This window comes from Mizuhopecten yessoensis, unplaced genomic scaffold (assembly GCF_002113885.1).
Source record: "Mizuhopecten yessoensis strain PY_sf001 unplaced genomic scaffold, ASM211388v2 scaffold10891, whole genome shotgun sequence".
Lineage (NCBI taxonomy): Eukaryota > Metazoa > Mollusca > Bivalvia > Pectinida > Pectinidae > Mizuhopecten > Mizuhopecten yessoensis.
This window is the reverse complement of record NW_018408773.1, coordinates 505,101-521,026: the sequence shown is the minus strand read 5'-3', so window position 1 is coordinate 521,026 and position 15,926 is coordinate 505,101. Positions and strand designations below refer to the sequence as shown.

Below are 15,926 nucleotides of genomic sequence, written 5' to 3'. Positions count from 1 at the left end.
GGCGTATATTTTAGCGTGTGATGAGGGCTTCTAGGACTGCATAGGGTAAGTGTGCCTTTAAGTCATCTAGTGTTGTGCATTGTACTGCTGCTATGGGAAGGAGATTCCATTGTGTTATTGTGTGTGGAAAGAATGAATATTTGTAGGTGTCCTTTGTTGCAGAAATGTGTTTGTATGCGTTTAAATCGTTTAAATCGATAAAATCGTGATCGTTTAAATCGATTAAATCGTGATCGTTTAAATCGATATATCGTGATTTGCAATAGAGGCTAAATATTTAGACCAAGACGGTAAGTATAAACTCTTAAACATGAAAAAATAAAGTCCGAATTTAAAATAAAATAAAATAAATAAAGCTATCAACTTGGCCTATTTCTAGATTTGAATTTTACTTAAACTTGGGAGTTTTTTAGTTTCAAATCAAACCGTGAAAATAGGCTGATCCTAGAAATCCTCAGTGAGCTAATTAAATTAGACCCGTAAATCTACCATTTTCTGTATCTAGTTTAAAGCGAAACATGAATTTTTAACATTTATTCCAACCTTTTATATCAATACAGCAAAGCTATTGTACGCGAAAGTTGTCTCCCGAAAAGGGTGTCCGTCAATGTGAGAGGCGCGATGGTGTTGCGTTGATTACTATGAGCCGCTGTTATGACGTCATACGTACGCGGAAAACCAAGTGATATTATAAAAAAAACACTTGAACAATATAGAGAATAAATTTGTTCACATTAACTCTGCTCAGGTATACTGATACATCCATTTACATTTATATATTTTTTTATTAATTTTATGAGCCGTACAAAATATTCACCTCGGCCCTAGCAGGATTCGAAAATGGCGACCTGGCAACAACAAACTTTTAGAACTCAGCGTATCGATTAGTGCGCTAAAAGTGCATTTTAAATATCCATAGAGTCGCCGTTTCAAATGTGAGTATAGCATACCATTATCTGAAGTAAATAGATTATGTAATTTACCGTGATATGGTTTTATATAAAACAAAAGGTCGTAAGTTTATACATCGTAAAGCCAAAGGTCTTCTGATGCGCACCTGCTGATTCTGACAGTCTGGGGTGATGACCAGAAACACACACGTATTGAAATGATTATGACTTTATATACACATATACGATGTCATTGACATGTGCCGAATTCAGTAGGGATATAGTGGCTAGTGATGTTATGTTTAAACAACATGACAACAAAATATTGAACAAATTCAATGGGGTGTTTACCTTTGTGAAAACATTGGTATGTTATTTTTAAAAGCATGGTTTGTTGATTTTCTGTCTATCCGTGTATCATTTGATGGATGAAAGATCCACAAGGACTTGAGGGAGGAGGTTGCATTTAAAAGGTTAAAAACTACACCAAACTCAACTCAAAAACCTTGTATGAATGTACCTATTGTAATAAATAGGCTTTTCAATACCAGGTACTGCCACTGGAGCACCGGCGAATCTAGCTAGATTGGGCTATATAGTCAAAATGACTATACATATATAATATAATATATAACACTACAATCGATGTGCATGAGATAAATACGACCAGTACTGGCATGTTTGTTTACATTCGCCCTATATTAGTATATACGTATAGTCATATTTGATACCCAAATTTAGCTATAGCCAGATTTGCCAGTGCTCCAGTACCTACATGCATTGGATGAAAGCATAATGCACGTTTGTTATATATATCTGTAAAAGTACCGCTGAGTATATTTGTCAATATCAACCGGGTCCCAACATGGGCGCCAATGTAACAAAGGTCTTTATTTTTTAATGCCTCCGCTAGGACTCCAATCCGGGACCTCTGGTTTACTAGTCTTACGCTCTACCGAATGAGCTAAAGAGAAATTCTCTCTAGCCCAGACGGCAGGAAACAGCTATAGTATTATACCAGGGTGACATATGGCTCCCCCACTTTGATTGTAAAGTCACTCGCTCCTCTCAATTATAACGAGCACAAGATTTGAGTTCATTGGTGTTTATTACTTGTCCAGTAGATAAACATAAAATACTATATATCAGTAATAAAATATATGAGTCGAACTAAGTACGAAACTAACATCATAGATGATAGATATCTACACTATTTAATTTCGCTTCATAAGCTTCGACGTTATTATACAGATACAGTATTATATTATATTATATTGGACTGTGCTAATGTACATTTACACATTTCTACTATAATTATAATGACTTACCATAGGCCTGGAAAGGTCCGTCCTGCTCCGACGGCAGCACAGTGCAGAGTGAGGTGGGAAGGTTATGGGTGCGTGTGTATATGACACCCAGGGTGGCTTGAGTTATTGGAAATACTCGTGCCATTGCAAGTAAACATGCTGACCTAGTGCATTGAGTACAACCTGTTACATAACTATATCATGAGTCCCTATATATGTCTAATAGGTAGCAAGATGTCTGCTGACCGGTGATAAGTGCTGACTATGGCTGCCAAGCTGGAACAGTCTCTAGACCAGACGTCCAGTCTGCCACTACTGCGGGATGGACAGACCAGTCTGGTGGCACCCTCCCAGACCTCCCCAGCCCCCTCTCCTCGTCACAGAGCAGCACAGTGGGCACAGGAGGTTCGTCAAAGGTAAGATAAAGTCTACCTTTTTCTCCCCATACTGGCATAAGCATCCCACATACAAACAAGTCAAAGCGATGGACCTTAGTCATGTTCCCTAATTCTAAACGGCTAAGGTTTGATTCCCTGATCAAACGTGGAAAGGTGTTATAGGTTATTTGCCTGACCTGAATAGTCTAGTTTTCTCACACTCTGCATGCTTCCATCTAGGCAAGCAAAAATTATTTATATAACTTGTTTTTACAAAGAACTTTCAAAAATCTGTCCTAAACAATGTTTTTCAGCCTAGCTTGTGTCCCTGATTAATGTGCTATGAATTATAGACATTTGACCCATGTGTGATTGTACTATGCTAAATTCATCACTGAATGAATATGTGAGTATAAGTGCATGGATGCTGTGTTATTATATATACATGTACAAGTGTCACCTGTTAATGTTTGTTGAAGTAATGTTAAACACAATGAAATGTTCTCGTTCTTCATAGGTTAAAAAGTGGAGATCAACTTGAGGAAGATGTAAGGATACTGAAGAAAGAACTGATCGCTGTCCTCATCACAGCACTCCAACAGGACAGGTTGGTCGAGTGTGTCATAAAACATTCCAGTCTGACATTCCAAAACACTGTACAATGCAGTGTTACACAAGTAGCAACCTAAATTTTATGTTTCTGAGGTAAAAAATGTACTGTTGTAGTTTGAATTTTGTCAGGTATGTGAATGATAAATATCTGACTGAACAAGAAAGATTGTGTTGTTATTCTTGTAGAGTTATAATTTCTTGTTTCTTGTTGAATACGTATACTTTACTGATTACAGCCGGTCTGCCTGGGTATTCCTCCATGAGGTGTTGTGTTTACTGGAGCCTCTGAAGGAGTCCTTAGATTATCCAGAAATCAAACCAGAGGTAAATCCTACATATAACAAGGCTCCCTTAAACACCCTTATAAATATAACGGGTTACTTTTTTATTCACGCACAGTTCTGAGGATTTCTTTTTATCACAACAATCTCCAAATTTATTATCATGACAAAAAATCACTTTCCACCCATTTATAAGTAACAAATGTTATTTAAAAATGAATAAAAATACAAACTTATAATAAAATTCAGAAAACTAATATATGCATCACTAAAATATAAGAGGATACTAAATTTACTAATGACAGGATGCTGAATTTTTAGTATTAAATGAGAAGATACAGAATCCACCAATAGCTTTTGACTTCTCTCTGTATCAGTTACAAGTAGTATACAAATCAGAAAAAAACTAACTCTGACATTTTATCCACTGAATGTTTTAGTAAAAGTTATTGTGAAATGCATAAATTATCAACGTATTAACTAACATTGACATCTGTTTAGTAAATGTAACAAATTTTTGTCCTTTTCAGATTGTTCACTACATAGAGCGAGTGTTACAACACGTGGCCCTACACAAAGAGAGGCTGTTTGATCTACAGATCTCTGAGTCTCTCACCAAAGTCTTCCCAAAGGTACTGACATTATTACAGATGATACTTGGTTTCAAGGGATTTTACTTTGCATGAAACAAAAGAAAACACCACACTATGACTATTATGTTCTGTTACAAGGACATTTGATTTTGTTGATTTATTGTTTTACTAATTACATAGCATGTCTCTGTTACAATGTGTTTATTGTCTGCTGTTTTACCAGATAAAAGGGAATATTTCAATTGTTTGTGAAATAGAAAACAGCATGTCCTTACTTAAGGGCCCATCACACCATAACGTTCTGGTCAGCGTTCTCTGAACGTTCTAAAAATGTTTAATCGTTCAATTTTCGAGAGGTCTAGGGTGAGGTGGACACATCTGGCGTGTGATTAGTGCATTATTGGCGTGTGACTTACGCATAAGGAGCGTGTACCAGCGACCAAGTAAGACACCCCTGAAAGCTATTAGTGTGTGCTGACGTGTCACTGGCGCGTAGATAGTCAACAAGGTTGTTGAGCGTGTGACTAACGTCTGACTAACGACAGACTAGCATGTTGAGTCGTTCACTGCAAAGCAAAGATTATGAAGATTAATAACAACCAAGTAACTCTAGGGTAACGACTGCCTAACAACAGCCGAACACGTGAACGTTCTCCAGCGTTTAAAGTTTAACGTTCCGACGATCACCAGCGTTCACCAGCATTCACACACTCTCTTCTGGCGCTATACCAGCGACCACGGACGATTACCAACGTTTCCTCAAACGTCATAGAACGCTGACCAGAACGTTATGGTGTGACAGACCCTTTACACCTGTTGACAATCCTTTTGCTTTTCCTCCGTTTTAAAGTTATGTTTCTATAATCAGGAGGTGAGTAAAGTGAACCATTATGGATCCAGACCGGCCAACAACTACGGTGTGTCCGTGGTTAAGCTGAGCGCTGTGTCACCTAAAAAGTCTGCCCACACACCTCGCCAGGCCATGTTACTACCAGACAACACAAACCCGTACAATCCTGTACTGCCGGTAAGTCAGGCTGAATATGAAGACATATGACTGTATACTGTCAATAAAACATGGTCTTTATGTTTTAAACTTTTCCTCTTAAAAGGTGAAAAAGTAAACTGTTTAATGGACAATAAATTTTGACTGTTCCCAAAACAGCCATTTAACAAGTGACATTGATTACTGTTGTGATATTTGATGATACATGTGTTTCAGAGAGAAGATGAACCCATATTGCTTACAAAACCTTTGACCATTGGTGATCTGAGGAGCTCTATTGCTGGAGTAGCAATGGAAATGGCTGCAAGTAAGTTAACTATGTCTTTTAACAGTTTTAGATAGATAAACCCTAACTGAAACAATTTTTGAGACTCATAGTTCATCCTACTGGTCATTTTGAAATTATCAATTTCGGATGGTTGTTGACGAAAGTTGCTAAACATTATCATATACACTCTTTGTCAATCGATACAGAAGAAGAATAATAGAGACTACTAGTGAAATCAGAACAGTATTTCAAGCTAACCAGTAATGACTGTTGTGTACATTATAGAGTTTGTTTAAGTAATATTGCTTATTTTACAGGAGAGTCTATATGGAGCCACCATTTTGGGACAGTCACCACGGCACTTGCCACAGATTTCCTTGACCCGCCAGATGAGGTATTGTCCAAAATAAACAAGTCATATATCTGCTTATGTTTAAAAAAGTAGCTGATGCCAGATATTGCAACATGAAAGTGCCACCAAACTGTAGTGTCAGTCATTATACATACATACAAACTCATGATCTGGGCAGGAGTCTCACAAAACTTACAAAGGATGTTGTGAATAATTCTGGTGAAACAGCCAGTTCTCTCCCACCTCATATTTATGGTATTTAGTCTGTAGCTATTTGGGGTAGAGGGCTATAAGTAAGTTAGTTTGACCCACATTTCTACCAACTCCTGTTCAAGTTTCTATGTGAATTGTACAGGCCCTATAGATCTCTTGTTTAATGTGTAAGGAGTTGATGTTTTTTAATGAAGTTTTAAATATAATTATTGTTGGAAATATTAATTAAAGATGTTGTATTATGTAAAAGTGGATATCTTCATTTAAATGATATTGAACATTAGTATAACTGTTATCAGGGATTATAAGTTTGAAAAGAAGAGAAAATATATTTGTGTTTGCTGTGTTACAGATGAAGAATGAAGTGCATGCTTCTGCTGCAAACAGACCAACTACTCGCAGTTCTGTCTCCTCGCTGTCGGGCAGTCAGAAGGACAGCAAGACGCCCCGTATACAGGTATTAAGACATGTATTATCTCTGCTAAGACTCTTGTGTATAGGAATATGTTGATACTGTATAAACATTGTATTTACCTGTGGCAGCAATGTGTTGGTTTCTATCCATATAATTGATAAAAATTAGTGTAAAACCCACAAAATCTGTAGAGTAAGTGTACGTCTGTTGTTGATTAGGAGGAGAAGGTGATAGATATGACGGGCAGGGAAGCTGTAGAATACTTTGCCAAACTCCACCATATTGGCAAAATACAGTCCATTTACTTCAACAAGGTGGAGAATCGTCACTACCGCCCCTACGACCTGCGCTCTGCTCCAAAGAACAAGGTTAGTGGTAGCACTTTAGACATGACCGGTAACACTGAGTTTTGTGTTCTCAGTTGATGGAGATCAACTCTTTTGTGTTTCAATGCCAAGGCATTTACAATGTAAAAATATAATAGCAAAATTGCTTCATGGAACCATGGAATCTAGTAGTCTAGCACCTGTTGCTAAATAATATTTTGAATCACAGATACTCATGATTAATAAGGAAGCAGTTTGTATTAAATTTACATTCAGAAGTATTTTTCATTGAGTATAGTACTAAGTACTTAGAGCTACTCCAAGTACTGAAGTCGTTTTCGTGAGACCTTGTTTTTCTATGTTGACTTTGAGAGCCTGGATTGATTCTTGTTTCATGAATTGACTATTGACTATAAGAGCAATAATTTCCTGGAGACAATGTTCACAAGTTGTCTGGTGATATTACAGGCTAACCCTGAACACTATGTGTTCTCCACATTCGGTGTCCTACATGTTTATCAAGACCAGCCGAGCGAGAGCCTCAGTTTGGCTGAGTGGCAGCGAGAGGCTGTACTGTGGTCAGCTGTGTCATCCATCCCTTTCTTCAAACAGTTCCTCATCAGGAAAATGTTCTGCAAGTAAGTCTAGCATGACATCTGTATTTGAATATCGATCATATTGCAACAATTATAGCAAATGTATCCTTGTAAAAAGTAAAACAAGAAAACAATGTCATTGAAACCCTTTTAAATTATCATACTGAAAGTGTAGAGAGGACAGATTGGAAATATTATTAGAAGTTACTGACATTACTGAATACTGATCTGCAACCTGTACAGGTGGCGATACAACAAAAGATACCTGGACTTCCTGAGACGACAGGACAACCTCACCGCTAACCTGTTACCTGCTGTACCAGCATTTGGTGCTGCCTTACTACAGGTCTCCAGGTACCATTACATTTTTTTTCCAAATCAAACAGCAATAAAAACAATATCAGATGAGTACAGATAGTCTTTTTTTATAAAAGAGTACCAACAGGAAACAGATTTTAGTATCAGGTACATCTGTTTTATTTTCATTTAAAATATCAATAGGTTATTAGACTTAAGTGTCAGTAACCAGGTAGCATGTCATTATAATTAGCTCAGTAACTGGATCCTCGCATCAGAAGAAAACAATTAACATATTAACTTGTCTTAATCTTGTTGATTACTGACAATGTTTTATTTTATACATATTTCACGTTTTTCGAATTCATGAATCTTCACACATACACATATCAAGATGGAAACTTAAGAATTTTGTCATTGATAATTTGAGTGGATTTGTTTTGTCTTGTAGACTACTGAAGGAGCTGATTACTGTGAAATTCCTGCCATTTGATGTTGAGTAAGTAACTAGTACCAGTTCTAACTCTCCAGCACTATAGAAAACCTTGTTTATCTGTAAAACAGAACTGCAGTATCTCGATTCTTGGCAACTTCCAGACACATAATACTTTGAAATTAATTTCCTATTGAGCCATATTTCTTTTTTATTGAAAAAAATATGGGCATTTCATTTCCCTTGATCTAAATGTTTTTCTTGTTTGTTTTCCAGCAAAACATATCAGCTGTCTGATTTTGAGAATTATGTCAACTACAAGAATATACAAGCAGAAAAGTTCCTGGAGAAATTCTTCAGGTAATGAATACCAATACACCTACAGAGTCAATAAAATGTTTAGCTTGTCTGTCAATTACAGACAAAAAACAAGTGTCTTGTGCTAAGATATCCTTACTAAAGATGATGAGCAGTTTGATCTTGTGTCAAGAGTTATCACATTGTGTTGATAATCACCTCTAACACACCGATGATAAGTACAGGTGATGGTTATCACAATGTAATGCAATATTGGAATGTCAATTATTTAGTGCCTCACAAAATTGTCATTAGGCAAATTTAACATCCTTTTAGTATGTTTTATTCCTATATCTGTTTAATACGTTCATGTCCAAATAGCTATACATTAATTTAAATCTTGTGCCAAACAGCAGTTACATTCTTTCTTATAAAGCCCTAAACTTGTCCTGGTAGAGTCTATTAACCATCACGTTCACCTGTGTAGGTACTGTAAGATGGTGATGGACGTGACGGCTGAGGAATCCTTCAAAAAACTGAAATACTGTGAGGACCAGGTGAAGAAAAAGACGGTGTTGTAAGTAATATAAGTAATTGTTTTGTTGTGGTATCTTACCTGCACATGTCACTGTTAACTACAGTTGGAAAGACATCCAATCACAAAAGGTGAGATATTGATGACGAAAAGAAGGATGGAAATTGTGAAAGACATGCTAAAGCGTTTTCTATAAATTTGTAAACTATACACAAGTGGGACCACATCATTTTGCTGCATCGTAGAGTTCAAGATTACAGATATTCCACTTGTTACACATTCTTTGGTTGGTTTAGATGTAACAGAGGTCACAGGACCTATTGTTTACTAGTCTTAGGCTCTACCGCATGAGCTAAATAAAAATTCTCCCTAGCTGAGTCAGTAGGAATTAAGCAGCTAGTGTTTTACCAGGGTGACATAGACAAAAAATCCTTAACGAACAGAGTCCAGTTTCAACAGAGTGGACTGTATCATTAATCCCCTTTTATGACATTGGGTATAACAGGAGTAACCTGTCTATACAGCCAAGTACCCTCAACTAAAAACATTAAATTCTAAGCATTGTATGGTTGGGAGGAAAATACAATTAATTTTTTGTTGGTTAATTTTAGCTCAAAGGACTCGCTCCACATGCAGAGAGTGAAAAAGGAGAACAGGGCAGAAAACCTGCGTAAAGCACGGAGTGAGACAGGGTTGGTATTCATCTTGTTTATCCTCACCTGGCATTGTCAAAATATCATAAGCATACCAAATTGAACTAGCAATCATAATCTGCACACCAATTAATAGCATTTCCGTAATTAAGGGTCTGGTAATAAAGAACTTAAAAACAACATCAGAGTTCTGGTGTCAGATTTTCAAGGTGATTTTTATATAATGCTATACTTAGATTTATAATTCATACATTTGTTTTATACTGTTGTCATTTGAGCGTAATCGAAATTCTCAAGAACAGGTTGTTAGAAACGAAAGCACTGAGATGAAAATATGAAAAGTTCAGACATTGACAGAGTACAGAACTTAGTATGTCAACAGGGGTTGTTACCCAAACCAACCACCTGCCCATCAGACAAGAGTATAACCTGGTTGTTATGTTGTAGGCGCCTGGGTAACTTTGTGAAGCTTGTGGACCAGGTGATCGTGGAACACATGTTTTATATCTGTAAGAACCAGGTGATCTCCTTTGTGGATTCGGTCCTCAAGATCGGCGACGAGGCGCCCAGGGAGGGATTCTTTAAAGCCAACCTCATCCTCACCAAACAAGGTAACTATAACATCAATAAATGACTGATGTTAGATTATTTTTTATTCAATTCGCTTAAAACAGTTTTATTATGATGTATTAGTTACGGAATGGGGAAACAAGTTTATAGACTTGACAATTTCCACACTGATTAGAAACTTGATATAAGATTAAAACTTTTTTTCAGCATAACACTTACTAGTATTGAAAAAAATTGTAGTTTAATTACCTGAGGGTCATTTTAATTTCTGCTTTCATATATAAAACTGACTACATGTACAATCATAGGGTACCTTATTGAGGCTAGACATATAAAGTGTGATGTTCTTTAGTACTTTCATTTATCAGGGTCAAAGCTTGACAGTTTTGCTTCAGGAACAAATGTGTGGGGTTTCCAATTTCACACAACAATTCTTACTTACTCTCAGAAGGACAAGATTTTGGAGTTTAAATCTGGCACATTCTTTTAAGGCTGCCAAAACACAACCTTTGCAAGAGTGTTATACAGTCGCACTGAATTATCTATACAGTACAAACTTCAAGACAATGTGTACATAGAGGAAAATAGCTGGAAATAAATATTTTGTTTTGTTTCTATCGTACATTATACACACCACCTTCACTGAACTGTGTGTTGATGTTAAGAAGATCCGGGAAGCCAACTGTCTGTTGTAATGATGTATAGTTATCATACTGATTTATTCCTGTTTCAGATGTGTTAGGGTTGTCCCCACCTTCTGACCGGTTCATTAAGGTCTTGGCCAGCACATTGAAGGGGATCCCCAACGTGCTCACCAGTAATGCCATTCCCATCGACGGGTCAGTACCCCCTGATCAGGACATTCTAGGAGACGACACAGAGTCATCTGCTCCAACTAAATCTGATGCAGCCAAGTCTGTGGACAATGTTAGGTAAGTAGTGTAGCACTACCAAGTCAGGTGATAGAGTCTTGTAAACTTTGTTTTTAAAGATATTAATCGTGTTTCCTCACATGCATGTGTATATCTAAGTTGAAATGTATTAGTAAAATGATAATACTGGCCTGGCACTGTTCTCTCTAGGATCGCACCTGAGAGGAGGAAAAGTACAGCAAAAAGTTCTCTGAAGCAAGACAGTCACTGTAACCTTGGTGACCGAGATAAAGCAATGTCATCCCAGGCAACGCCAGCAGGGGAGACAACTGCAGGGGAGACAACCACAGGAGAGGCAACCGATGTTGAGTCTCAAGTAGGCATGTCCAAGTCAGTTCTTGGGGATGATGGGGTACCATTACCTGACCTCCCCCGTCAGGGTAAGTCTATGTTAGATTAATACCTCAAATTGATACCTTACTTTCATCATTGGTTGATGTTGAAGGTTGAATAGATTCTTGTATATTGAACTGATTCCCTGTACTAACTAGTGAATATATACTTGTATGTTGCTATGGAGATTAGGAGTTGTGGTCTGTAATTGGTTGTACAGTTTTGTTATGGAGACTAGGAGTTATGATTTGTGATTGGTTGTTACAGAGACAATGACCAAAGAAGAAGATATAATGGGGGTCGCGACACCTGACCTTGTGAATCGGGCTGACGAAGGACGACTGGTGGTGATGGGGGAGGGGTTTATGGGGCAGTACGACCCACTGTCTAAGGCCAACCTAGAGGATAAGCTGGACAAGGAGTGAGTAACATTGTAATACCTCAATAACAATAATAATAATATACAATATATTATTTGATATAGCACCCTATCTAGCTAGAATAAGCCACTCTTAAGCGTTTTACAGTACATAGATAAACAACGTATACATTAATCAATAAAAATTTTGAGGAATTCACAGGAACTGCCTTAACAGGTGCTTGCTACTAGTCCTATGCCACCTGGCTAATATCTCCCTATGTGTGTATGCCTGCATGTGTCCTGGAGATGTACAATGTATTGTGATAATCCAAATACATGTATGATCCGGACCCTCGGTAATCCAGACACCTTTGTAAAGCAGACCCTCATCTCTGTCCCACCACAAAATGAGTGAGTGACAATGTTGTAATACTCTAACCTCAGTAATCAGGAAAACTATATGGTATGTAAATCTATATCAACAGTCTGGTCCCACTGGATATGTATATATATGTAGGACAAAAAAGGTAAAACATTCATTCATGAGATATATTTCTCATTAAAGTTTGTCTTCATTTATTTATTTACTAAAATGATATGATAACATGTTGTGTTACAGTACGGAGTACCAGCTGGCCCTTGAGGACCACAGTAAGATCATTTGTGCGGGCCTAGAGGAGATAGATCAGTACTGTGAGAGGGCCTCATGGATCAATCCCATACACCTCTTCTGTAAGAAATGGAACGACAAGTCACTGAAAGAATTCAAAGGGATGGCTGCCTACACTATAGAGGTAAAAAAACAGACGTCACCACAAGGTCAGGTTTACTCTAACATTGTATAACGGGAACACTATAGAGTTTATACATAACTAAAAGAATCAAGGAAACAGTTAAGATGTTTATTAACGATAGTCCGAAGACTATAAACCACAAACGAAATATAAACGTTATTTCTTTGGCGTACATGGGGCTACTCACTCATTAACCAAAATAACAATAGGCTTGACTCTGAGAAAAAACAGAGAAGCACTGTGCAGTAACATGCTAAATCAGCTTGACTCTGACTTTATGAGAAGTAAGCTTGACTCGGTAGACCCTGGAGAAGCAACGTGACTCGAAAAATCAGAGAAGCTATGATAATGGTAATATTCAGCTTGACATGGAATCTGTGAGAAATCACTTGACTCAGAAGATTGAGCTCTTGCTTAAAGAAGTGATTTGACTCCAGACCAACAAGCAGGCGATATAGAACAAGGTCAGACTAGTCAGGTTTACTCTAACATTGTATAACGGGAACACTATAAAGATAAAACACAGACGTCACCAAAAGGTCAGGTTTACTCTAACTGTGTATAACGGGAACCCTATAAAGGTAAAACACAGGCATCACCACAAGGTCAGGTTTTCTCTAACATTGTATAACGGGAACAATATAAAGGTAAAACACAGACGTCACAACAAGGTCAGGGTTACTCTAACATTGTATAACGGGAACGCTATAAAGGTAAAACACAGGCATCACCACAAGGTCAGGTCTGCTCTCACATTGTATAACGGGAACGCTATAAAGGTAAAACACAGACCTCACCACAAGGTCAGGTTTCCTCTAACATTGCATAACGGGAACACCATAAAGGTAAAACACAGACGTCACTCCAAGGTCAGGTTTACTCTATAATTGTATAACGGGAACACTATATAGGTAAAACACAGACATCACAACAAGGTCAGGTTTCCTCTAACATTGCATAACGGGAACACTATAAAAGTAAAACACAGACATCACCACAATGTCAGGTTTGCTCTCACATTGTATAACGGTAACACTATAAAGGTAAAAACAGACCTCACAACAAGGTCAGGTTTACTCTCACAATGTATAACGGGAACCCTATAAAGGTAAAAACAGACGTCACAACAAGGTCAGGGTTACTCTAACATTGTATAACATGAACACTATAGCGGTAGAACACAGACGTCACTACAAGGTCAGGCTTACTCTCACATTGTATAACGTTACCATAATAAAGGTAAAAACAGACGTCACAACAAGGTCAGGGTTACTCTAACATTGTATAACCGGAACACTATAGAGGTAAAGCACAGACGTCACCACAAGGCCAGGTTTGCTCTCACATTGTATAGCGGGAACACTATAAAGGTAAAACATAGATATCACCACAAGGTCAGGTTTCCTCTAACATTGTATAACGGGAACGCTATAAAGGTAAAACACAGACGTCACCTCAAGGGTAGGTTTACTCTAACATTGTATAACATGAACACTATAGCGGTAGAACACAGACGTCACTACAAGGTCAGGCTTACTCTAACATTGTATAACCGGAACACTATAGAGGTAAAGCACAGACGTCACCACAAGGTCAGGGTTGCTCTCACATTGTATAACGGTAACACTATAAAGGTAAAAACAGACGTCACAACAAGGTCAGGGTTACTCTAACATTGTATAACATGAACACTATAGCGGTAGAACACAGACGTCACTACAAGGTAAGGTTTACTCTAGCATTGTATAACGGCAACACTATAGAGGTAACACACAGACGTCACCACAAGGTCAGGGTTGCTCTCACATTGTATAACGGGAACAATATAAAGGTAAAACACAGATGTCACCACAAGGTCAGGTTTCCTCTAACATTGTATAACGGGAACACTATATAGGTAAAACACAGACATCACAACAAGGTCAGGTTTACTCTAGCATTGTATAACGGGAACACCATAAAGGTAAAACACAGACGTCACTACAAGGTCAGGCTTACTCTCACATTGTATAACGGGAACAATATAAAGGTAAAACACAGATATCACCACAAGGTCAGGTTTGCTCTCACATTGTATAGCGGGAACACTATAGAGGTAAAGCACAGACGTCACCACAAGGTCAGGTGTACTCTAACATTGTATAACGGGAACGCTATAAAGGTAAAACACAGACGTCACTACAAGGTCAGGTTTACTATAACATTGTATAACGGGAACGCTATAAAGGTAAAACACAGACCTCACCACAAGGTCAGGTTTAGTCTCACATTGTATAACGGGAACCCTATAAAGGTAAAACACAGACGTCACAACAAGGCCAGGTTTACTCTAACATTGCATAACGGGAACAATATAAAGGTAAAACACAGACAGCACCACAAGGTCAGGTTTGATCTCACATTGTATAACGGGAACCCTATAAAGGTAAAAACAGACGTCACAACAAGGTCAGGTGTACTCTAACATTGTATAACGGGAACAATATAAAGGTAAAACACAGACACCACCACAAGGTCAGGTTTGCACTCACATTGTATAACGGGAACACAAGAAAGGTAAAAACAGACGTCACAACAAGGTCAGGTTTACTCTCACATTGCATAACGGGAACAATATAAAGGTAAAACACAGATGTCACCACAAGGTCAGGTTTACTCTAACATTGTATAACGGGAACACTATAGAGGTAAAACACAGACGTGCTTTTGAGAATGAAAATAAGTACATGTCATTTCAACCTGCTACATCATGTTGATCAGTGTTTGCTACAAATCAAATAACACTGATAGTCAGTAGAAATAAAACAAGGTACAAAATTGTGAGTACCTGGAATCACTAACTGAGCATTTGCACATTAAAAAGTTGACCCCAGGAGTTCCTGCTCCAACTCTCTGGAAACCTTTAACTCCAGAAATTTATCCTAGTCACTTAATTTTTACAACAGCAAAGGCTGACAGAGCTACGGCAATGGTCTGAAAGAATCCGAAACTTTGACAAGAGTTTCTCCACGGAGAACAACCTGTTCTACATCGACTGTATGGCCATTCATGAAGTGCTTCTCCCTCGACTCAATGACATCTACCAGGAGGTGGTGACCTTTGTAGCCGAGGAAGCTAAGATGTTGGCCACTAGTTTCTGTGAGGAGATGGAGGAGGTCCTACAGGTGTGTGTCAATGTGTTCACTGGGGCTCACACGAATCATAGGTGACTCAGGGCAGGGCGTAGTTTTAGTGTAAAGGAGGGTTTACATCTGTTCTTATTTCAAATGTGTTGTTTGACATTCTTGGCGGAAAATAAATGGATGTGGGGCGTGTACAAAAGACAAGGGGTTCTGAAGGCTAGACTAGGGAGGTTTATGAAAGACAATAAGCAATATATAGGCTGTAGTGTAGAAATAAGACTAGGGTGTGAGAAATCTGTTATTGTGAATCTGGAATTGAGGCTTACATAATCCAGAATTCAATGTCAAAAGCTATCATAATCT

At 38.0% G+C, this 15,926-nt stretch overlaps 1 protein-coding gene across 2 annotated transcripts in view; it reads left to right on the top strand.

Moving 5' to 3' along the window:
- The first annotated feature begins 841 nt into the window (after positions 1–841).
- Positions 842–15,926, top strand: part of LOC110463347 (dynein heavy chain domain-containing protein 1-like) — an 83,145-nt gene continuing 68,060 nt past the window's right edge. For both annotated transcript variants that reach the window (XM_021517860.1, XM_021517859.1), the window contains exons 1-22: positions 842–935; positions 2,424–2,613; positions 3,092–3,181; positions 3,423–3,510; positions 3,998–4,099; positions 4,929–5,087; positions 5,283–5,373; positions 5,652–5,728; positions 6,252–6,356; positions 6,533–6,682; positions 7,109–7,278; positions 7,480–7,590; positions 7,985–8,032; positions 8,243–8,326; positions 8,751–8,840; positions 9,410–9,490; positions 9,899–10,062; positions 10,755–10,953; positions 11,104–11,333; positions 11,554–11,707; positions 12,267–12,441; positions 15,387–15,605. In XM_021517860.1, coding sequence (XP_021373535.1) covers positions 2,462–2,613; positions 3,092–3,181; positions 3,423–3,510; positions 3,998–4,099; positions 4,929–5,087; positions 5,283–5,373; positions 5,652–5,728; positions 6,252–6,356; positions 6,533–6,682; positions 7,109–7,278; positions 7,480–7,590; positions 7,985–8,032; positions 8,243–8,326; positions 8,751–8,840; positions 9,410–9,490; positions 9,899–10,062; positions 10,755–10,953; positions 11,104–11,333; positions 11,554–11,707; positions 12,267–12,441; positions 15,387–15,605 — 2,739 coding nt within the window. In that variant the 5' untranslated portion in view covers positions 842–935; positions 2,424–2,461. The remainder of the gene's footprint in view (positions 936–2,423; positions 2,614–3,091; positions 3,182–3,422; positions 3,511–3,997; positions 4,100–4,928; positions 5,088–5,282; positions 5,374–5,651; positions 5,729–6,251; positions 6,357–6,532; positions 6,683–7,108; positions 7,279–7,479; positions 7,591–7,984; positions 8,033–8,242; positions 8,327–8,750; positions 8,841–9,409; positions 9,491–9,898; positions 10,063–10,754; positions 10,954–11,103; positions 11,334–11,553; positions 11,708–12,266; positions 12,442–15,386; positions 15,606–15,926) is intronic.